Source organism: Diadema setosum, chromosome 5 (genome assembly GCF_964275005.1).
Source record: "Diadema setosum chromosome 5, eeDiaSeto1, whole genome shotgun sequence".
NCBI classification, from domain to species: Eukaryota; Metazoa; Echinodermata; class Echinoidea; order Diadematoida; family Diadematidae; genus Diadema; species Diadema setosum.
The window spans coordinates 29,079,639-29,103,561 of record NC_092689.1 but is presented as its reverse complement, the minus strand read 5'-3'; the positions used below and the strand labels follow the sequence as shown (position 1 = coordinate 29,103,561).

The following is a 23,923-nucleotide window of genomic DNA, read 5'->3' as shown; positions in this document are numbered from 1 at the left end:
TTTGACTCGTTGAATAGGCTTTAAAAAAAAAAGAAAAAAAAAAGTGGTCAACTTTGACTCCGTGCTGAATGGCAATATCCTTCACTTCATTTGATTTCAATACCATAACTTCATCTACTCACAATAACACATTTACATACATGGACTGATTATGAATATCTCAAAGGTAGTTTCCATTAAAAATTGTCTAATCTTACGCACAATGAAAAAAAAAAACAGAAGAAAAAAAAAAGAATCCGAATGGAGTTGAAAATGATAATTTCTGGTGATTACCAAAATCTGGTGATTAAAAGATGAGGAGAGTTGCATGGAAAGGATGTCTTTGATACTCAAGCCTTTGAATGGCAATGGAAGCAATCAGTATGTTTCATCATTCCCTGTCACCAACACCTCTATAAACCCAACCTTGTGAGGGCAGCATAGCATCTTTGCCGTACATTTTTTTTCCGCATCAGACATTGTGCCAGCTGTTACAATGCCAAGACATTAGTCAAGGGTCAGAGTGTGGCGTGACGGCCATGGACACCGTCTCCGTGAACCCCTTCTTGCCTGCAAGACAGCTAGAAAGGCAGCGAGGGGGGTAATGATAGCATCATGGCAACGCGCTAACTTCTGTCCCCGACAGCCGTTTGGAATTAGCACTCCAGGTGACAACGATCACGGAGTTTGATGTCACTTTCGTAGTGTCCTTCAAGAAGTAGTCCACTTTGGGTTCACAGACCGCGAGGTGGGGGAGGGGGAGGGGGGTCTTTGAACTGCTCCCAATGAGGTGCTAGGGACCATACTCATTGATGAATGCATTCAGCTGCTTCAGTAGTTGCTTGTTGCGCTCCTCTGTGGCCTTCCTTGCACTTTCCTAGAAACATACCAAATCATAAATGAAGAGATATTGTAAAGTTTGCATGACCACTAAAGCTTGCTGTATTATCTATCTCAACTCTTTGGCATCATCGACCTTAACATACACAGTCACACAAACACACACATAAAAAAAGAAAAAGTAGTAAACAAAGTCAACTTAACCCATTGAGGACGAGTCCTGAGTATACTCGGGCAAGTGTCTATTGGAAATGCCTGTTGTAGCAAAATCAGCCCGTCCTCAACGGGTTAATACAGTGGAGTCCCAGTATAATGTGGTTGGATATGATAATGTGCTTTTAACAAGTAAATTGTTTGGGCCCAAGTATCCTATACATGTTAATAGGAATTGGAAGTTTCTATCATTGTGAGATAACTTTTGGGCAAAACAAAACAAAACAAAACAAAACAAACGAAAACAATGAAGAATGTGTGAGACATATATTATAACGAAGAAAAAAAAAATGCATAATCACTCAATATGTCAAAACCAGCACTTTATTATTGAATAGCTATTCTCTATGACGTCTGCATTTTAGCTGCATGCTTGCAGTAAAGTGGTCACCCCAGTAATAAGCATCACATAATGTGTGCTGTGTATTTTCTGAGCTGTGATTGGCTTAGTGGATAGTAATGAACAAAATAGAAAGCAGGTCCCGTCTGTGATATGATTATTGTCAAGTCTAAAATATTTCTGCATCGTATGTTAATTATATATTTGCATCTTATGACAGAGGCTACAAGTCAGAGTGATAAATGTTATGCCATTTCCATTTTAAATTGTCTATGTACTTACTGCATTGTCTATTTGTATCTGAAGTCCATCACATTTGATTTTCCACTTCCGTAGACGCTGCTCGTGTTCCTCTTTTTGCTTGCTAAGCTCAGATTTCAGTCCTCTCACTTGCTCCTGTGCATGGAAAGAGATGATTTAGCTAGTGAAAAATCTACTTTTTCATATGCGATTATGATAGAAGGTTCATTATGCTGAACTTTCCTTTTTTCTGAAACACACACATTTCCTGTACGTAGATGCTCGTTAATCTAGCTGAAAATGAAATGGGGTTGGTTAATTCAAACATCTGTGGCACTATTCCAAAGGTTCATTAATCCAAAAATGAATCAAGGTTTGTTGTTACTCCGAAGATGATTTGAGCTTCGATAATCTTTAATGAAAATAATGTGTCCACTAATGAATCTTCAGAATTATGAATCTTATTTGTCTTCAGATTGACAAACCTTTGGAATAACAACTTTCAAAATAATGAACTTAACTAATTTCCACACTGCCAAAATTTCCACTTTTACAGTATTACTGGTCCAACCAGGTCAGTGGTAAAGCATGACTGGCACACCAAGGTTGTTTAGCTTGCCCTGGGCCAGCACTAGTGAGGAGGGAGATCAGAGCACCCTGACCTAGATGGGAGCTGGGGGAGGTTAACATGGCAACATTGAGAAGACATTATGACTCAGATGAGTAGCCTGATTCACTCCGCCCCCAAACCACACTTGACTGCCACTACTTCACCGCCGATATTCTCCCCGACAGCCCCTATACCCACCGATGACACCCAAGAGCATTCATTCAACTCCCTGGAAACAAACTTTGTTAGGGGTGAATTCGAGGTCGTCAATCCTCTCAGCGGGCTCAGAGACACTGCAATGGGTCTTCGAGTTTCTTTCACAATGTGAGATTTGTTCTTTTTGCCAATATTTTGAGAATTCTTGTTTGGGGGATGATTTAAGGGAATACTGGAGGGGATTTTCCATGGTATAGGTTGATGATGCTGAGGAATGCCATGCCCTAGGCCATATACAGGCCACTCACAGAGCCTTCAGCCAATAATAGAGCTCATACAACCACAATGATAGCTAGACACAGGCCTGTAGTGAGCCCTGAGTCACATTTGTGGGAACTCCTCCCTCTAAACATGATTCAAAAGGGCTCAAGTTAAACAGGCACCTCACTCACTTTCCTAACTTTTGTGAAATGCCTTAAAAAAAGAACCCAGAAATATGTAAGCAAGACATTGAGCATGTTTGCACAACAAAGTGAAGCATTTGACCATTAACACTGAACTGGGGTATCCTGAGTCACTGTTTGAATAGATATCAATGTCACTTAAGTCTAGAGGGCCTTATTTGTTCAAATTTTCAAGCTACTTCTGTTCAATTTTTTTTCCTTGAACATAAGTTTGTGTAGCTTTCTTTTTTGTACAATCTTTACACAATAAATGTATCTGGACTGAAATATATATCTTGTCTACAGCATTCATGACAACATGAAATAATGAAAGTAGACAAATATGAATCACAAATGAAATTACTTCATCCTCTCTCTAAAGTTTAAATCACATGAAAGCTTGGAGGGGAGAAAAAAAAAGTAAAGATAACTGTTGTTTCGCTATAATACATCATACTTTGGTTCATACCTATTCAGCAAACTTGGAGGGCATTGTTGAGCAGTAAAATACTCTTTACTGTTGACAGGGAAGGTATGCATTACTGTTCATATGTTACCTGTAATATAAATGTATTGTACACCACAGGGTCTATATAACAAACATCCAAATAAATGTGGAGTTGGAGCCTACACAGTGATCTCACCTGTAAGTTTGAGTAAGTGAGTGTGAGGTCTCCTACGTGAGGTGTGTCATTCTCCGGAGTACCCTGCGTGAGGTCCATGCCCAGGCCCCTATCCTTCCTGGTGGGTGCCTCTGCATCCCTGAGACTGGTTGTGGAGTCACACTGCGACATGTGCAGCTCACAGGCTGGGTTAATCATGACCAGCGACTCCCCTTCCACCTTGACGGTCGTGGTGGTGGACGCGATGGACGCCGTTTCAGAGAAGGAGGTGTGCTGAGAATTGGGCTCGGAGGGACAGCTGGATATGCTGGCAGTGTCCGATATACTGTCCCTGTACGCCAATGCATCATCAACACTGTAACTACGCTTGTTGAATGCCGAAGTGCCAAACTGCTCCAAGTCAAACTCCTCGTCGGGTTGCAGATCGATGAGCAGCGGTTCCGGGGTGATGGTCCGCGGCCTGTGCGGGCCCCGCGATTGTGCATCCCTGAGCTCTTTGATGAGGTCGAAGCCTGCCGGTGGCAACTGACTATGCGCCTTGTGGCGTGGTGGCGGGATGGGGGCGCTCAGTCCTTCATAGGACTTGCCGTTGCTGAAGTTGATGCGGTCATTCGACGGGAACATGGTGTCATACTCGGCGATCAGCAGGTGGATGAACTTCTGGCTCATGGAGGTGGCCTCCATCATCGAGGTTGGGTCCTCATTGTTGGCACGGAACATATTGGGGCCGAAGACCGTGGACAGATTCAGAACGCCCATACGATTGTACTTCTCATACTCTTGTACCTCATTGAGGAACTTGCACAGGTACTTCATCAGGTTGTAGTTGCACCGTGGTAGGAGAGCCAGCTCCCGAATGAGCTCCGCCCTTCCATCTTCCTCGTTCTCCTCGTACAGCTTGATGGCGTCGAAGAAGTGGTCGTAGTGCTGCCATGGTATCACTGGCTCGGGTAGAGATCTCAGGTACAGTTTCAGAAGCGATGCCACCGTGTGGACGTCTGCCTTGAGTCCCTCGAAGTCCGGCTTCTTACCCTCGTCGAACGAGTCCTGGAGCTCCTTCACTTTGTTGGTCCTCCCTGGAAGCCTGTGATTTTGCAAGGAGATTTCAGTGTGACTAAATTTGTCATTAAAGTTTGCAAGAAAGGCTAAAGCAACTAATCACTGTGGTCCACAGTCACTATGCACACAAATTGATGCAAGTCTTTCCCAGAATAATAAAATTCTACAATGTTAATTCCTGTAACAATATCTATTTGCTGGTTCTGAACACAGCTTTGATGACAGGAAAAAGTCATTTTGTTCATTGATTCTGCAACTTTAAAAATGTATGTGCTTTATTGATATCATGGTTTATTTTATCAATATCATTTTTTAATCTTTTCTACATGTATATGCTGGTTCTGAACACAAAACTGATTATACAAGACTGCACATATCTTGATGGCAACTGTTACATGTAAAATGAATATTGCTTCAATGCCATCATCTATTTTTTTTTTGATCTATTATGCTTTTTGAGTGATATTTTCTCATCAGGAATATGCACTATCATACTGCAACATGTAAAATACATAGATGGACAGATATACAGTGAACTCCCGTAATAATGAAGTCCTCGGGACCGGCAGTTTTCTTTCGTTATATCGAAATTTCGTTATACACTAAACAAATACACAGTAAAAAGACATACATCATGTAGAGTGGATAATGTTGCAGCCTGAAATTTTACTTCATTGTAACGGGAATTTCATTATAACCATGTTCGTTTTAACAGGAGTGCACTGCAGTTTCATCAAAGTTTTGTAGGACTCAAACAAACACATACACAGGATTGAAGGAAAGCATGTGGTATACAATGTTTGAGTTCTATGAGGCTGAACATGCAAACTCACTGCATAGGCATATATCATTCTTGGGTCAATGACAGAATGCACCAAAACTTGTTTGGAATGAAGACTTTATCAACTTAAAAGAGGAACTCTAGCCCTTGTGATGTTTGATCTAGATAAAACAGAACAAAATCGCACAGGTTGAGTGCTGCTCAGCACTGCTAAACTAGGATAGGTTCATTTCCGTCCACTTTGAGATCATGGCAGAGTCATCAACATGAGTTTTTACATGCTGGCTCGGAAGTCTGTCTCGATCATGAATAATTCTAGACCTACACGCAAAGAAAGGCTATATATACGTATACGTATGCCTGGACAATGTGGACCTGACAGTATGGAATGATGATAGCCAACCCTGTAAAACCAACCCAAGGAGATTCTAAAATTCCCCTATATGCCTTGTATCACATGCACAAGGTTCCTATACGCACAGGGTTGATATTTCTTGAAGTATGAAGAGCCAACAAGCAGATGCTATGCCTACAGGAAATAATCACTTGAATTACATCCTCCTCTCTACTTGTCCCTTCTCATTTTACCTTACACACACAATTCTATATATAAGTCTGCCTACCCTTGCAATGCTTACTCTTAACCTGTCCAATAAAAAAATAAAAAAAATATCCAAGTATTTTTTTGATGTATCTCTTTTTAAAAAGTTTTTTTTTTTATAATAATTCATCCGTCATAATTTATGAGGTAAAATAAGATTAAACCTCTTTCGTTTGAGTCTTGTTTTGGACATAAACTATTGTTACTCTTTCAACTAAAGAATGATTAAAAGCCTCTAATTTCTTACACTTATGTTAAACTGATCCTTCATTTGGCAACAAATTCCACGAGAAATACATTCAAAGTTTATGTCTCAAATTGCAACTTTTATTTTTTCTGATTTTCAATGAAATTAACCAATTCTACCAAATCTCACTATGATATGAGAAATTCAGAAATGCCAATTTATAAGACCACAATAATAATTCCTACTGGAAACTTACCCTAGGACTCAAAGGGTTAGGAAACATCAGGAAGAAAGTAATCATGTGATTTTGCTTTTATCCTACAAGTAGGGAGATGACACTTGACCAGAATGGGATCATAAATTTAAACCTTCTTTAAAAAGCATAAACAGCCATTCAGCAGAACTCGCTAAAGGCGGAAATGACACCGAGCCCTAGCTTTCCTGTCTCTGCAACCTTTTTTTATACCTTTATTCTCTTCTTCTTCTTTTTTTCTTGTCTGAACAAAATACAATACGAGTCTGGCAGAGCAAATCTTTTCTCTCTCTTTAAGAGGTGTCAAGGTTGGGATCCTTTTTTTAGACAAAGCCAGTTGCCCTGTGCTATCTTTGGGACACAAGGAGAGCCCTGCCGCTTCCCCTTACTGGCAAGTCAAGATAATTAAGTCAGGCTATCTGGCCACTGTTCCAAGCAATTAACCAGCCAATCTTATTGTCTGCCACTGACTCAAGGGGTCCTAAAAACAGAGAAAGTCTTTTGTCTTTTAAACATGATATCACGTTATTAATAATCTATAAATTGCAAAATGTTTCGTCTTTTTTTTATTCATCAGTTGCAGTAAAATTAACTTTTGTTTAGGGAGCAACTGTTACAGTTATATACATGCAAGTTGAGCATCAATGCCCCCCTGTTCACTGGGAAACAATAACAACACAGGAAAAAAGTCAATGTGTCTCTCAATCAATATGGAATATATGTGGTTAAAATCTCACATATTCACTTCACATTCATCGTTTCCAATTTCTTTCTCGTCAACTGCACGACAGTTTTAAGAAATGTGAGTATGACTGTGATTAACAGTATATGATAAACCTAATAAAAACCTCATAGACATATATGAACATTCAATCTATCTCAATTCCATACGCTACTTAAAAAACAGAAACAACCAACCTCTCTACTCATTTTATTTTGAGTAGATACCATATGCTCCTTCAACCATGTGTGCACTCAATCTGTACTTGATAGAAGCTATATTTCATACTTTGTGCAATTGCTGTATTAAATGATCACCCCTCTAAACAGACCCTTGAATTATTATTCTGTTCTTTGCGGTACTAAAACTTTTTGCCATTTCAGCAGCTTCATGCATAATTAACTTTAAACTGTCTCTTTAAACACATGAATCATATTTTCTCTCTCTCTTTTTTTGAGAAAAAAACAACAACTAGAGATTGCTATCATTTTCTTGGACGATCATCCTGTTATGTCATGCTGCAAATTGGAACAGGTTTTACAGGAACCCTAGGTACCATGTTTTGCACTCCCAGCAAGGGTAGCAACGGGTATACAGAGCAGCATGAAGGCTAGACAACCTCAGCGAATGCTAGTGGAGCCCGTGTCGACTGAGTAACAGCAGGTATGCTAAATATAGGAATTAGCAATGTGCACACACTTGCTCTGATGAACAACAACAATGTATGTTCTAGCTACTCATTTTGGCTCATCCAGATAGTTATTGCTCGTCACTCTGGACTGATTTCACTGATGATAAGACGTGTTAATGCCAGCATCACATAAACGACACGCAATGCTACAGCAGATATCATACAATGACAAGGTCAGCATTCCTTCACAAGATTTGTTTATCTACCCCTGGAATAGATAATGCGATTCCAGCAAGAATTTAGCATACCATTTATTAAAGATAATATAAAGTTTTGGTATTACCTCAAAAGTTTCCCTGAATTTCCTTGTCTCAGTTTGTGTTTCAGGTTAAAGTACCTTTCACATAACTAACACTGTGAGACTTACTCGCCCCAAAGTGCTCTCATGTCTTAGTAATCATTCAATAATGGTTTCGTACCAGAGCCGCCGCCGTACGACGGCGGCGAGGTATTTACGTATTGTGCGACCAGCAGCGACCAGCTGCAACCAGCAGCGTGCAGCCCCATACGCATACTGTGTAGCTAACTGCGACCAGCAGCCCCATACGCATAGCTAAATGGGGCTTCGCATTGTAGCTTACAGGATCATGACAGATTTAGTATCGCGGGTAAATATCAACTTAAAATCCAAAAATTTCTTCAATTTGAAGACTTACCAGTTAAGTTGAAGTATTGAAAACAGGCATTGGGCAACGTTTGGTTTTGCCAATAGTCCCTTTCTGTTCGAATTGATGACTGAATGTGACTCCGTCGAGAGGACCTTGGGAGAGCTACACTGAATTGACGGCCAGCGCATGCGCAAACAAACATCTTATCCGTTCATGGATTTGAAATTTGTTCGCATGTGATGTGTGCGTATGCGCTGGTCGTAGTAATCAGTGTATGTAGCTCTCCTAAGGTCCTCTCGACAGAGTCACATTCAGTCATCAATTTGAACAGAAAGGGACTATTGGCAGAGCCAAACGTTGCCCGAAGCCTGTTTTCAAGACTTCAACTTAATTGGTAAGTCTTCAAATTGAAGAATTTTGTGGATTTTAAGTTGATATTTACCGCGATACTAAATCTGTCATGATCCTGAATGCTACAATGCGAAGCCCCATTACGCTATGCATATGGGGCTGCTGGTCGCAGTTAATTGCATGATTACTAAGAAATGAGAGCACTTTGGGGCGAGTGAGTCTCACAGTGTTAGTTATATGATAGATACTTTAACCTGAAACACGGAAATTCAGGGAAACTTTTGAGGTACCAAAACTTTTTATTATCTTTAAGCTCAATATGATTACTTGGGCAAGTTCAATGTTTTACTTTTGAAAATACTATATCTCTATCACATCTGTAATGTTGTATAATTCTCATTTAAAACTTCTACATAATGATACATGAATGTTCCACATTTTGCTTATTTTCCCAGGGAAGGACTGATAAAGGAATGGGACAAAACAAAGCAAACTTGGTCCACTTAATGCCCTCAGTCATAAGGCCCATCATAGAGGCATATTTAACTCACTGAAAGCTAGGATTTATATTTCATGTACTATTTGTATGATTGCACGCATATCAGAATGTATAATATGTATGTATATATAGATGGATGGATGGATGTATGTTTGTATGAATGTAGGTCTGTGTGCATGTATGTATGTATGGTATACCTGTAGCACTCTGTTTCAAGTCCTACAGACAAAAAAACTTTGTTTAGGAAATTGTAGTACAATTCTCAGTGACAATTTTGCCTCAAAAAATCTCAGCAGCTCATACAGTACCTGAAGATGCCCTCTTCCATCAGGCCATGCTTCTTGATGAAGGTAACACACTGCTCTACAATGGAGGGAATCTGCCGCGTCGTCGTGTGACTCTCATTGGTGATTGTGTCCAGCAGACTCTGCCCAAAGATTCCTAGTTGAGAGAAGATTCAAAACTGCGCAATGAATCTTGCTTTCATATGCTAATATTAAGAGACTAAGCTTCTTATAAAGAGAAATAGTCAGTTTTATATGCAACTGCAATTCAGAGAAGTTTGATGGGAATTGGTAGTGAATGATAATTTTGGTACTTCCAAAAGTATAATTTTACTTCCCATGTAATATTTCATGAATGCAAATTGTCCAAACCTAAACATTACAAACTGGATTAAAGTATGTAGCCATTTATTGCCATGGAAACTGGTTCTGCACAACCTCATGCAGCCCAAATATTTATGAACACAATGGTTTGCTAACCATGCTCAAACAAAAGACTGAGACATCATCACTTTGGCCCTCTATACATTTCCTTTGTCGTAATGTCAAACATATTTTAAAACCAGCTTCCAATGCCGTCTGACTGAATGCACAGCATCATCATTCAAACTCGGTACTAACTCACTCCCATTCAGATCGTAAAGTCTCCACATACACTGTACTTTATTGAATTCAGGAATGCAGGCAATGAGTTAATGTGGATGGGCACTGGCAGCACACAGGAATGGGCTTTCCTGAGCTCACGAGGGTCTACATTTCTCTGACAGACCCTATCAGGGAAGTGACGAGCGGTTTTCCTGTCACCCCACAGAGATGGAGACAAGGGGGGTTAGGAGGCACACGGACAGATAAGGAGCAACAAAGGGATGATAGAGGCAGACAAGGGGAGGAGGAGGGGGAGGAGGAGGAGGGGGGAGGGGAGAGGAGGGCAGATTTTTCAAAGAAAAGGGCAAAAGAAAGCCTTATGGAGTAGGAGAAGAAAAGGTGAGAAATAAAGGGAGGGAGAGAGGGGGAGGGGAAGATAAACAGAGAAAAGGGGAAAATAAGCCCAACAGGGAGAGAGGAGAAATGAAGGGGGAGTCAGATACACAAGAAATAAGGGGGGGGGGGGGGGGACGAGGTAGCTGGAGACAGAGACAGAGGCCCTGTAAAGTGGAGTCAGACACTTTCCTGAGTCACCCCGTCTTGGGATTTCACACTGCCCATGACCTATTTTATGGTTGCTATCTACCAGTTAATACTGACCAAATTGGGGATTACAAAAGAACCTTAGCACTGTCTCCTGACTAGTACTGTATTCAAGAAGCTCTGTTTTATACCCAATTTTACATTTTGCAGAAAAACCAGATGCATACAAGTATCTTTGTAACATCTGATGCCTTTTCTTGAATGAATGTGAAAACAAACTTGTATATCCCATGAAATCTACACATCATAAAAGCTCAAATCTAGATCAAAATCTGAAGTGCATCATACAGAAATTGTGATTCACCCTCCACACACACACACACACAAAGTTTGTACAGATAGAGGCCCACAAAAGACTACTTCAGCCTTGGATAGAGGCTACCAATGATGAAGAGAGACCTAGTAGTTACGAGAGTCTGAAGCTTCCCTTTACCTGTCTGGGCTAAAACATGAAAGCGACCTTGGCAGGTATGCGATGTTTCTTCCTTTGTGGAACAAGGTGGGAAGTAGCCAAATCATGTGTGTGTGGCGAACATTGCATTGATGTCTATGGGGACTTGTGAGTCATTCCATCATATGGTAACTCTGGCTGTGAGCCCATACTCACAGCAAGCCAAGCAACTGTAGCCCTTGAGCATGACATCTTATGGAGTTGCATTATACCTCATAATGTATATCTCATTCCCAAGGACCAATTACTGTACATGACAGATTTCACCAACAAAAGTATAATCCATGCCAAAACTAATCATACATATTTGAGATTGTCGGGGCATTCAGATGCAAAAAATTTATACTAGAACGGTATAGCTATACCAAAACGGTATAGCTATACGATGAATTTATACGTCTGAAAGCTGACTAATGAAACAACATATAACAAAATGACGTATAGCGAAACGACGGTCAGAGCATCGTTTCGAACTAGAACTTGATAACGAATCAGCATTCCATCGTGTGCACTGTGCGTCTGAACGTATGGCGACCATAGAACGGTATAACTGGGCGGGGCTTAATTGGAGCGAGCACGAAAGGTGACCTTGTACCAGTCACTCATGACCATAACAACAGTGAGAAACTGCACATCTATACGACGTTTTTCCGGAATGGTCGAAATTAGCGTCTGAACGGTCTATCGGCTATACGATGATTCTTTGTACGTCGTTTCTTTATCAAGTTTTGGTATAAACTGGCTTGCGTCTGAATAGGGGGTGAATGCCTTTGGCTCCCAATTAGCTTAATGCTCTTTTTACAAAGATTAACTCTTGATATCTGAATTGCATACCAATCATTTCATTCACCATTTCCCCTGCTTGAAGGGTACTTGCTCCTACAAAGGTACAGTTTACAAGGAAGATCTTACATAATCTTTTACTCAAGTTTTGGAAGTAATGTTGAATGCAAAATTACCTTACAAAATTACTTGCGAAGTCTAAAAGAGAGAAGATGAAAGAAAGATAGAGATAGAGAGGGAAAGAGATAGAGAGAAGGAGAGGAAGATGGGGGGGGGGGGTAGTAGAAATCAGAGAAAGGCAGGGGCATTTGGCAATTGAATATACTTGGTGTAGTGGCAGATTATTTTCCAAAGCTTCACCCTAAACAAAACATCATGGAAAGGGAGATTATGCTGAAAAAGCAATGGTGTCAGCATCATGATCATTACCAGCATCTCCTATGTCAGCATCTTTATGGAGGGTCCACCAAGAAATCCAATGGAAAAGGGTTGCCTTGCACAACATAATTTTACATTTGTACCATATGCCCCCCCCCCCCCCAAAAAAAAAAAATACAACAGGATCCTCCGCAATAATAACTTTGAAAATAGTGAATCTCTCCACCTACAATTTCAGGGTATGAAACTGTAACTTCTTACCTACATCTTGCTGAAAACCCCATCCAATTTGCTTCAGTGGTCACAGAGAAATGAGGAGTTTTGTAGAGCATGTCAGGAATCCCTTCCCTCCAAGTTTTGTCCATTGTGTTCACACATAATGCAGTTCCAAGAGCATCAAAGTGCTTAACTTGGAAGAATAAGACATGAGACATGCTTCACAACAATCCACATTTCTCTGTGGCACTTGACCACATTGAATGGGGTTTTCTGCAAAATAAAGCTAAGATGTGGTATTTTAAGACCCTGAAGTAGCATTTAGACAATTTAATCATATTGGAAGTTAATCCATGCAAAAACCTGATTGCAACATTTTGGGGGGACATACTGTATTGGCTTGAATCTGATGAAATCAATTCCTGCTGACATTTAAACCCCCCCCCCCAAAAAAAAAGAAATAAAATAAAATAAAATAAATAACTCCCTTCTTTGGCCTACACTGTCAAAAATGTCACAGACTTTGGTCAATTTGATCAACAGCTCTCACCTCCACCTCTCCGGCCATACATGACCCTGCGGATGACCTGAATCCACTCGTCCATCTCCGCCTGGCTGGTGGCCCACAGGAGAAAGCTGTCGTGGTTGCCCGGCAACCGTCCATGGTTTGCCTTGCCTGGGAGGAGGTGATGGATGGGGTGGTAAAGGTGGAGTAGGCAGTGGTGGCGGTGGTGGTGGTGTTGGGAGAGAGAAAGAGATGAGATTGAGGATACTTAGTAAATACTATGATGTCTGCTTGAAAACTTGCTCAAGCAGACATACAAATCTGGCCAATCGGTGTCAGAACAGTGCGAGGAGATAGCTAGCTATATGTTTGATTATTGCAACTGATTGACATTTGCTGATCATCAGCATATAAAGATAAAAATATAATCATTTACACCGCTGAAGGGCAATTGTCAATCAGCTGTAATATCAAAACAGCTTGAAACAAGAATTCATTCATGTAAATGTTTGATTATTGTAAGTCTGAAACATCTGTTTTTAATTGTCTTAGTTACAACTGTTCTGAATGGCATGAAAGTTCACACTGTGTTGACTGTATACCTCATTTACTACCGGTATCTACTGGCACCCATCAAAACAGGAAAGAAAACTTCATTCATCTACACTCACATTTCCTTTGTTGTTTTGATGCCACACAGCACAGCTAATCAGTAAATGACAATTAATATTTCACTTCATATCACATCAAACTGCACTTGAGGGCCATTACTAGTATTCAGTTTCTGCATTCATTATGATAATTCAGGATGATGATATTTACTGGTGTATAATGGATATCCTCCAGTCCATTTAAAAGGAAGACTTTCACAAGTTTGTTATGACGGCTACTTGTGCAAACTGTCTGCAAATTTACAGCTTACATCAATGCACATGATCTTGCTATAAAATCTTTGCTGAAGACTCCTGACTTTTAACTAGAAATCTGGATAGACAACTCTATAGATACTTGATAGATACAATGAACATGCGAAATATAAGCCATAAAGATATGCCTACAGTATTTCAATCTGAGAGCACATCTTAGCGTGGTTGCTACGTAACATTTTATAATTTAGTACAAATTGGACCATAGCAGCATTAATCAATCTTCTCTGCAAGAGTGAAGTGCATGCAGTTTGTTGGGAAATACTACACCATGTACTGCCAGGGCACAATGGATCATCATTTAACATTCTATCTACCCATTACTGAACGGATAGGGCACTCCAGGAATGATTGATGTGTACTACGATCTAAATTACTTTTCATTAATACACATTTGATCTCAAAATACTCCAAAACAACTCATCATCCTGCCCAATTATATCAGCCAGGCAAGATTCTTGGTAGACCCTTACCCACTGCAATAAAATTCCAAATCGTGGAAGATGAATTTTGAGCCCTTCAGAGAAGTGTCTTAGTTCAGCAAATAATAGAATCATGACCCTTACTTACAGAGAAAGGGAGGGGTACCTGCCCCCCTCCCCATCTGTATAGTCCCCTCCCCAATCTGTTTAACTGTCTGTTGACTCACAGTGGCTTCCCAAAGTTGCGGAAGGAAATTGCAATTTGGGTCACGGGGGTTCAAGCCCACAGGCTGGCCATGCTTCACACGTCTACCAGGCACTGCGTGGAACTGGCACAAACTCTTGTTCTCTGACTGTGCAGATCATGATAAACTGGCTACCTAGATAATTTCCACATATTTATATATTCGCACACACACGCACACACGCACACACCATTAAATAGTGACATAGCAAGTTGTCAAAATCATTCCATTTCCAAATTGCAAATGAGCACTCATCATGTGAGTCATTATTCCTCTTTCTTTTGTCTTTTTCCACAGTGCATCAATTTTATGACAGGTGTCCACTACTAAAGTTTGCAGAGTTTAGGTCACTTGGAAGCCACAATTTGATTGTCACATGACACTAAGTAAACTATTAACATTGTGGCAAAGTCCAGTTAATAAAAAGAACTGATAAAAATATGATTGACATCTGTAGATGCAATCATTTTTTATGACCTCAGTGCTCCTGAAATAAATGACATTTTGAGAAATATGATCAAGTTATCTACTTTTACTGCAAATTACAGGCATTTACAACGAATGCAAGTGATGATTGCATGTGGCATGTATGTTTACATTACATATTCGTTCAACTGCAATGACTGTATTTCCTTTATTTTGGCCTGCAAAAGTACAAATGACGATAACAAGAAAAAAAAATAGACAGACGGATTACAATTAATGCAAAAAACATGTGTGTACAGCCAAACTAATGAGGAGCCATCTGACACATCGGCAGTCTATAATGCACACAAATATCAACAGACTTATATAGATGTAATAACTTTTGCCTGTTGAAGAGTTGTGTCATTTTCCTGACAATCATAATACAGCTAAAAATAACTCCATGGCACTTGCAGACACCAGGACAGCAAATCGGTCCCTCCTTCCTCTTGCTCTCCCTCTCTCACTCTCTCTGTAGCAGAGTCTTTGTGATTGAGTATGAGCCACACTCTTCCTTTTTGTTTTTGTCCTTGGAAGAATATTGTACGAGCTGAAATTTTTGCAAGCACTTGTACTGATATTTTCTACTTGTATTGCTACTGGTTGACATTTCTATATGTTGTTAATTTTGAAGCTGGAGGGTCTAGTATCACTACTTCACCTTTCAAGAAATAAGAATGAGTGATATAAAGCAACAACATAGTAGTTTTTGTTAGGTGATTCCCTGTGTAAAGAAGCAGAATTTGTAGTATGGTCGGCATTTAAAGTACCGTATTAGCATGTTATGTTGTGATGCCCAAGATATCGCTACATCGTGGCCCAAGCGGCATACGCTAGACTTATCATAATACCTAGTTGTGCACGATCTAGCACTGGTGTGGTTTCATTGTTTATTTTTAATGTTATTTTTGCTTGCTGTTGTTTTCACATTTCAAAGGTAATTCATGAAATTTGCAAAAGAAATCTGCAGAAATACAGTATATAGTTTGCCATTTATATGTGACCCTGCACCACAAACCACCAAAATGTCACTAGATCTGTATCTTTAGTTGAGAGCAGATTATGAAGTAGCAGATCCTTAGCTTATAAACTTGAGGATTATGTAAAAGAAGAATTGCTCTCTCTCAAAACAAACAAACAAACAAACTAAAGGTTGATGAATATAACCTGTTTCACATATTTTGAGTCCTCAAGTAAATTTTGAGTGGGCAACTTTTTATTGGTTTTGTGATGCGCAGTCACATATTGATTTGGGTAATGGCACAATTTCAAGGCGATTCAGATTTTATAAAAAATATATCAGCTGCTGCAGGTAGTGTTCTAGGCTGTCTAGTGTAATGGATTGAGTCATTGATAAGGAGCACCCCTAATTTCTGTTGTTGGAAAATGAGACTGGATCAGCCGCAACTTCGTGACAAACACACAAACGAAACAGGAACAGGGCACAGTCATGGCATTCAATGTGGTGTGGTGGAAGGTTTGCTGATTGAAACAATCACAATATTAGTCTCTTTCCTAGTACCTACAGTCATTTGTTGTCATTTCATCAAAAGCAGTCAGAGGATTCAGAATCAAAAGTCTGTCACTTTAAGGCATTATTAACCATTTGCTGATGAAACAAAAACCCAACTTTAGTGCTTCAAAAATAGTTCTAAAATGTTAGCTAGGGATAGAAACAACCAATGTAAAAATGTAAATCGATATTTATAATCAATTGTTCTATAATGTGAACAATAGTTATCAAATTTGTTCTAGAATAAACTGTCTGCAGTTATGGTTTATTGAGGAAAAAATAGTGATATATGCCTTAAAATTGTGGAATTTTTATATGGTACGATGTTTTGTGATACAACTGACCTACACAAATGCATCAAATGTGATAACTCAAACATTTTCAAAATTACTGCTCCCAATGGTAAACAATGCCTTTAAAAATCAAAAGTCCATCACTTAAAGGGACTGTACAGTATAGTTTGAGGTGAGGTTTCAGGTTTATAATATTCCTAAGTGAGATAATGAGAAACCTCTTAGGAAATATGAAAGGGCATGCAATTTTAAGAAGGATTCAATGTTTATTTGATGAAAATTGGTTTTCAACTGGCTGAGATATCCAAAAAAGTGATAATGATTAAAGGTGACAGGCCACATCTTTTATTAGCATCTCTTTGTTTCACCTTGTTTTTGGATATCTCGGACATTTTAAAACCAATTTTTATCAAATAAACTTTTAGTTCCCCTTAGAATTGCATGCTCTTTGACATCTCACAGAGTGGTTTCTGAATATCTCCCAAAACATTAAAAGCTAAATCCTCACCTCAACTATAACTGTACGGTCCCTTTAAAATGCTCGCATGAAGCATTGCAAAATGTTTTTTAAGTGCGATGTCATTTCCACTTATACATGCACTATGATACAGATATCATGTAATGAGAAGGATCATGACCACAGGATCATGATCATAGGTTGTGAAAGGCCACATGATCTTTCATGGATGACATCTCAAATACAGCCAGTAAAGGGAAAGTCCCGAGTGAAAGGAGATATAATTTTGGCAAAGAGACACAGTTCTAAATGAATACAAGCAAACATTGAGCAATTGAGTGAATGATTAAGTTTTGGTAACCAAATGGAAGAAAAGAAAACCTACAAGAAATGATGTTCATTTATAATATCAGTCACTTCAAATATCATCCACATTCTCATCAAATGTACAAAATGAGCCAGAAGTGAAAAATGGATAATGACAAAAGTATGAGTATCTTAGCTGGATAATTAGCACTGTTCAGCCTTGGGATATATGTTACATACATCATTTTGAACTGTTAAGTTTTGGTCTCCTGGTCTGATATAAAATATTGCTTGTATACATGAGAGGGGGGAGGGAGATGATCCTATTTGTATTCTACATAATAGAATCTTTCTGTCTGATAAGGGTTCATATGAAGTTCCTTCAACAAGAGCCAAAGTATCACTTCACTGATAATGCCCCATGAATCTGCATAAATTTACTGCAAGACACAATTTCAATTTTGGAACCATCAAAATACATATTATTGTAAATGCCAGACCCCCCTTGATTGGACATCAATTTGTTCTGATCTGTATTGATCATTTCCATACAAATCTGCAGGAAATGCAGAGTATTCATTACAAAGATAATGCTGTAAATTGAAAATTTGTTTTTATTTCATTTGGGACAATTAACATCTATAAAAAAATTAATGCACTCCCACCCATCTTCTACGAGATGTTCCCCAAAAATCAATCATGTCATATACACACTTATTTATACTCGCCCACATTTTTGTAATCCACTGAATAACAATATTCAAAATTGTTCCTTCCATAAATTCATTTAAGTAGAGATTGAAGTCTTTCTTTCACAATCTTATGATGCCACATAATCAACTTTGCCTATAGGTCTATCATTATACAGTTGTAATATCTACATTGCATCAGATTTTATTGCTACATGTACTATCATCTGAGTCCAGTTATAACTACTTTTGCCTAGCTTTGTCTCTTCTCAAGTCATTTTACACAATTCCTTCATTTTTCTTTCCCTTATGAGGCCACACAGTATTATCTTGATGTATTTCTGCAGGTCACACCATCAGCTCTCTTCTGTTGTCTCAGTGTCATGTCAATCTTGTCTCATTTTGTCCTGTTTTCAGTCATATCTCCTTGGTAAGTTTATAAACCTATTTTTGCATTCACTTCTTTTTATTCTCAGTGGGGGCCCACATATTACAAGCATTGTCTTTTCAGTTGGTCCCTCCATTTTTCTTACATTACACAGGCCCATTGTTTACTTGATGATTTTACAACAATGTTGATCTATAGTAATGTTTCCCTATTGTTGTGTACTCTGTTCTTACCACAATGTACTGTCTACATTATTCCTTTGTTATAAAAAGAAGCGTAAGTTCTTGTCAAAGAATGAAATTAGAATATATGAATTGAGTTGTAATGAAATGAAATGAAATGAAATGAAATGAAATGAAATGAAATGAAATGAAATGAAATGAAATGAAATGAATTTAATTTAATTGAATTCAATTCAATTAAAGACATTTCTTCATGCTAAAATGTTTATCCAGGGATTGGGGGATAGGAACAGACAGGGGGTTTACAGAATACAAATCAGGAGCCAAAAAATGCAAAATGATTTGAGCTTTACAGCAGATATTGATCAAAGCATCTTCTTTTGAATTGAATGAAAGAAAAAAGAATAAAGTTGGTTGATTTGGCAGATACACATCTCTCAGATATACTGATTACTGCACACAAAAGCAATATTCACTTACTGATAGAATTCCTTGGATCTGAAGGGACAAAAAAAAAAAAAAAGATAAAACAAACCAGAGGAAGAGGTAGATCGAAGAGGCTGCATGTGAAAATTTGTCCAGTTTCTATAATTAGCAATGGTGCAAAGAAGATACAAGCCTATGTCTGTGGAAAGGGCAAAAAATTTTAAGGGAAGAGCAGGAAATGTGACCATCAGTGATAATATACCTAGGGAGCCAACATAATCATGAGACCAGAGTGACAAAATTAAAAGTGACCTCTTGGAGCATGGACCGGGAAGGAAGGAGGGAGGCTGTGGGTTAGTCTGCTATTATTGTAGTCATTCACTGATCCCAAAAAAAAAAAAGGAAAAAAAGAGAGAGAGAGAGAGAGAGAGAAAGTACCATTTCTTTAAAATGTGTCAAAGTTCTTGTGTCTGCAAACCCAACAGGTTGGTGTCTCCTACTTACTGTAAGAATTATTTAGCTTCTGTAACTGTATTGCAACTATTAAAGCCTCCTGCTACCATTTGCAGATTAAAAAAAACAAACAAACAAACAGCTTTAGTGCTTCAAAATAGTTCTAGAATGTGAGTTAGGGATAAAAGAATAACCAACATGAAAATGTTAATCAGTATCATCACTGTTAGGTAAAATTGGTATTGTTTAATATCTAAAATGTAAACAATAGTTTTACTATTTGTAAAATCCTTCACTAGAATAAACAGTCATCGTGATGGTTTATAGGAAATATCCCTTTTAATATTTGCAGTTTTAATGCAAAATTTTTGTACAGTAGGGTGCTTTGTGATACAACTAAACTAACTATGTACATCAAAACAAAAAACTAACTATGTACATCAAATGTGCTAATTCAAACTTTTATCACTGCTCCCAATAGTAAACAGTAGCTTTAAAGCACAAAGGAAATATAAAGTGCTCATACATGGACTCTCCCATAACTCCTTTTCTCTCCTCTTCACCACTGCGCAGCCACCCTCCCATCCACCCCCCCCCCCCCCAAAAAAGGGGGTTAATCCTTGCAGCGCTTCATTTTACAAGACAGTGTTCCCAAGTGAGGGCTTGGACCTGGGCTTGGACCTAGGGTCTTCAGGGTGCAAGTCCAATGACCTACAATGTGCAGCTTATAACATTGTTCCTCACTCTCTGCTTTGGTGTGCTTAGCTGCATGATGCTGAATGACTCGTAGTACAAAAGTTCCTCTCAAATTGAGAAAATGCAACGAGTACTGGTGAGTCACGCCAAGCCATACATTCCAGATGATTTTCATAATTTCACATCATGTAGTACATAACTTGACAGCTCCATGTACAGATTTGTTGAATTAATTGTGGTCCTTGAGCAGAGAAACCAGTACTCTGAAAAACCTGAAACAGATTGCACTGAATAATGATGATGACATAGAAGGCTCACATATTTCAGAGATGTAGCAGTGTAATAAGTTCACCTGTGTAGAATGTATGCATGCCATCTTCTTTTGATCTGTTTCCATGAGCCTCAACTCATGCATTCTTCTGGTGAGGCTGCCGTGTCATCATCCTTGTTCATTGCAATTTGTTATAAATTTTAAAAAGATCCTTATTCTGCATCTCAATCACTATAAATTCTCAAAGTATAACTAATTTATAGTTGTTCAAATGTAAGAGCCTGAAAATGATCCAGAGGTCTCCTTTAAAGTAATCAGGTTGAGGACCAGAAGAGGAATTGATACTGCACAGTGTTCTTAGAGTTCAAGCTTCTTTTCGCTCCTCCAGTGACAATGTTTACTTTGACTCATCTCAACGGATGCTGTTGCTGTGGCGAGGAAACCAGGAGATACCCATAAAGAAAACATCCTTCTGTGACATCAATCAGGCTCTATTGCAGTAAGCTGCTTACTGATCATATGACCTTGTGTCCTTTTGAACAGGAAGACTTGACGAAGATTGAACTCAGCCTTTAAACTTAATGCAGAAATCTATATTCTTTATTTTCCTCTTTCATCTTCTCTTTGTCTGAAGGGTATTTGTCACAGCCATCAAGCTAGAAGTTTAATATACATCAGATGTAAAGTGATACAAAGTAGAGTATCTCTCTCAAAAAGACATTAACTGAAACCAAAATAATTCTTATATTGATACGTGTATCACCATACATTTGATACAAAAGCTGATATCTATTCATTCAGTTTGAACTATGTGTTTAAAAGGCCTGTCAATACTCAACTTATGAAACTGAAACGAATATGGAGAAGATGTTCAGAGAATACAGATCTGTAATGAACACTTGTGCTACTTCTAACCTTGCTTTTCCCGTGATATAATATATGATAATGAACATTATCTTTTCTTTTCTTTTTGAGGACAAACTGAAATAAAAAGAGATAATGAATGCAGAATAATCAAGAGGTACAAGTGTATGCATGCCTTATGATGACACACTTATGGCGAATTAGTGTGCATAAAATAATTCTATCAACACTGCATGTTTAATTTGAGCTACCTGCACACAGAATCCCAAAGTGGAATGAATAAATAAGTCTGTCAATAATGTTGCATCAAAATTCTAGCATGGCTCCAACGTGTCAAGAAGCCTTTCTTCACTGGCATTGTCTTCTGTGTGACTATCTATTGCTATGTATTAAACTTCAGACGAACAGGAAGCTATGGGACTGTAGTACGGCTGGCGTATAATGAAGGCATGATCCCACAGATATGAACTGAAGGAAATAAAGTGTTTCCTGCCTTTGAAGTAATGCTCACATCTGTCATGCCAGGACCAGCACACATGTCAGCGTTCTGTTTGGATTCTGTGCTTTAATGGTACGTGAGTGGGGAAATACTGGCAGGTCACTATCAGTTATTAGTATAATGCCAAGAGCTCAACAATTTAATGCAGGAAACTACTTGCGGGTTTAAAAATGACAGTTGAAATGCAAACATTGTTTGATTTTTACACCCATGCCATTCTTTTTCAAACCCTGACATTACGACATCATACAAAGAATTTTCACTATGCCAATTCACCATTCGACAAGTCCTTTCAAAACTCAATGAATACAGTTCAACAGAAACTGAAAAGTACATTGTACTCCCAAAACTCTCAGAAATCCAAGACTCCTCTTCCTAATTCCTTACAATCAATGCTATATCTGAAGGTAAATTGTAGCTTGATCCCGAATTTGAATTTGAATTTGAATGTCACCCTATCTCTGGTGAATATTTCAAGATAATTTGGAGAATCTTGCCAGAAAGAGAAAAACTACACGAGGAGGAGAACAGGTGGCCCCCCGGCTTCTTACCTGGCAGAATCTCGAAGAGGTACTTGCCCGGCTCCTCGGGGCTGTGGCTATGCTTCTTGAGGATGTTGCCTCGCAGCGGGATGTACCCCAGCACCCGCGTGTCGTCCTCCTTGGCGTAGTAGTACATGAAGTCGTTGGCCACCTTGAAGTAGCGCCGCTGCCAGGAGCGGAAGGCCCCGCCCTGCTTCTTGAGCCAGCCACGGTGGAGCACATCCTCATCTTGGATGTGGATGACGCGGTCCGTCATCCTCCGGTTCGAGACATGGATGTCGTTCTGGTGGGACAGTGGAGTGGATGGCAAAGTGACATACGTGTGAGAGGAACCCCAACATTCCATCTGGAAGCAATACATGACTTAGATAGAATATTAACTCCTCTGCAAATGTTTGCACAGTCATTCTGTAGAGAGAGAAAAGTCCTATCTCTTTCTTCTTGCAGTATGGCAGAACACCTTGATGTAAAGGTGTTCAGGACACTGATGGCCAACATGAAATGATAAAACTCTTACACAGCCATCCATATCTTTTTTTCTTCTTCTTTGCGATAGATAAGCCTTACCCATAAAATGCCCAATGAGAAGATGTGCAAAAAAATCATAAGACTTGTCTGACTACTTACCTCATTCACTGTGGAAAGCTTACACTATCGATGTCGAGAAAAACAAAAGACATGGATGTGACAGAGTTACAGCTGTCTCATGCCCAAAGATCAAAGCAACGCATTAATCACAAGGTTGATCCTTCAGGGATCTTCTGATTGGTTATCTTGGGATTGTGAGTTGGGGGGGGGGGGGGGTTGTGTAGAGGCGGGTGTAACTCATGGCCTCAACCCAGGTATAGACAGATTAGATGACAGACTCATCTCTCGCTGATGAGACATGATTGCTTTAAGTGACATCACATTCTAGGGTCTACAAGCAAGAACTAACAGGACACTGACTCTGGTTAGTCAATCACAGACATTAACAATTAGAAAAGAAATCAGAAGTTACACAGGAAAATCAGAAGTCACACAGCAAAGCATATTCTAAAGTGCTATTAATACATGAAATACTCACATCCATTCTCAGGAAGGTTGGTCTGAACATTCCTTTTAGTCTGTTCACATTCAAGATCTTACCCCAACCAAATATAAGCTCTGAATTCCCTTGTAATACCACTATGCAAGTATCTTTAATACCAAAAATTCTTATGCAAAAAATATTGAGGGTTCTCAAAAATGAATAAATAAACTGTAATATTCAACTAGAAATATGTGCACACATTTACTTGCAAGAG

The 23,923-nt window shown here is 39.0% G+C and overlaps 1 protein-coding gene across 1 annotated transcript; it reads right to left on the bottom strand.

Annotated features, from left to right (window-relative positions):
- Window positions 1–663: 663 nt before the first annotated feature.
- LOC140229259 (rho GTPase-activating protein 24-like) lies at window positions 664–22,897 on the bottom strand. The gene is made up of 6 exons (XM_072309536.1): window positions 22,647–22,897; window positions 13,046–13,171; window positions 9,504–9,636; window positions 3,466–4,528; window positions 1,655–1,768; window positions 664–856 (listed from the first exon to the last, which is right to left on the bottom strand). The coding sequence occupies exons 1-6, from the start codon at window positions 22,891–22,893 to the stop codon at window positions 773–775; spliced, it is 1,767 nt and encodes a 588-aa protein (XP_072165637.1). The 5' UTR covers window positions 22,894–22,897; the 3' UTR covers window positions 664–772.
- Between the last annotated feature and the right edge of the window lie 1,026 nt (window positions 22,898–23,923).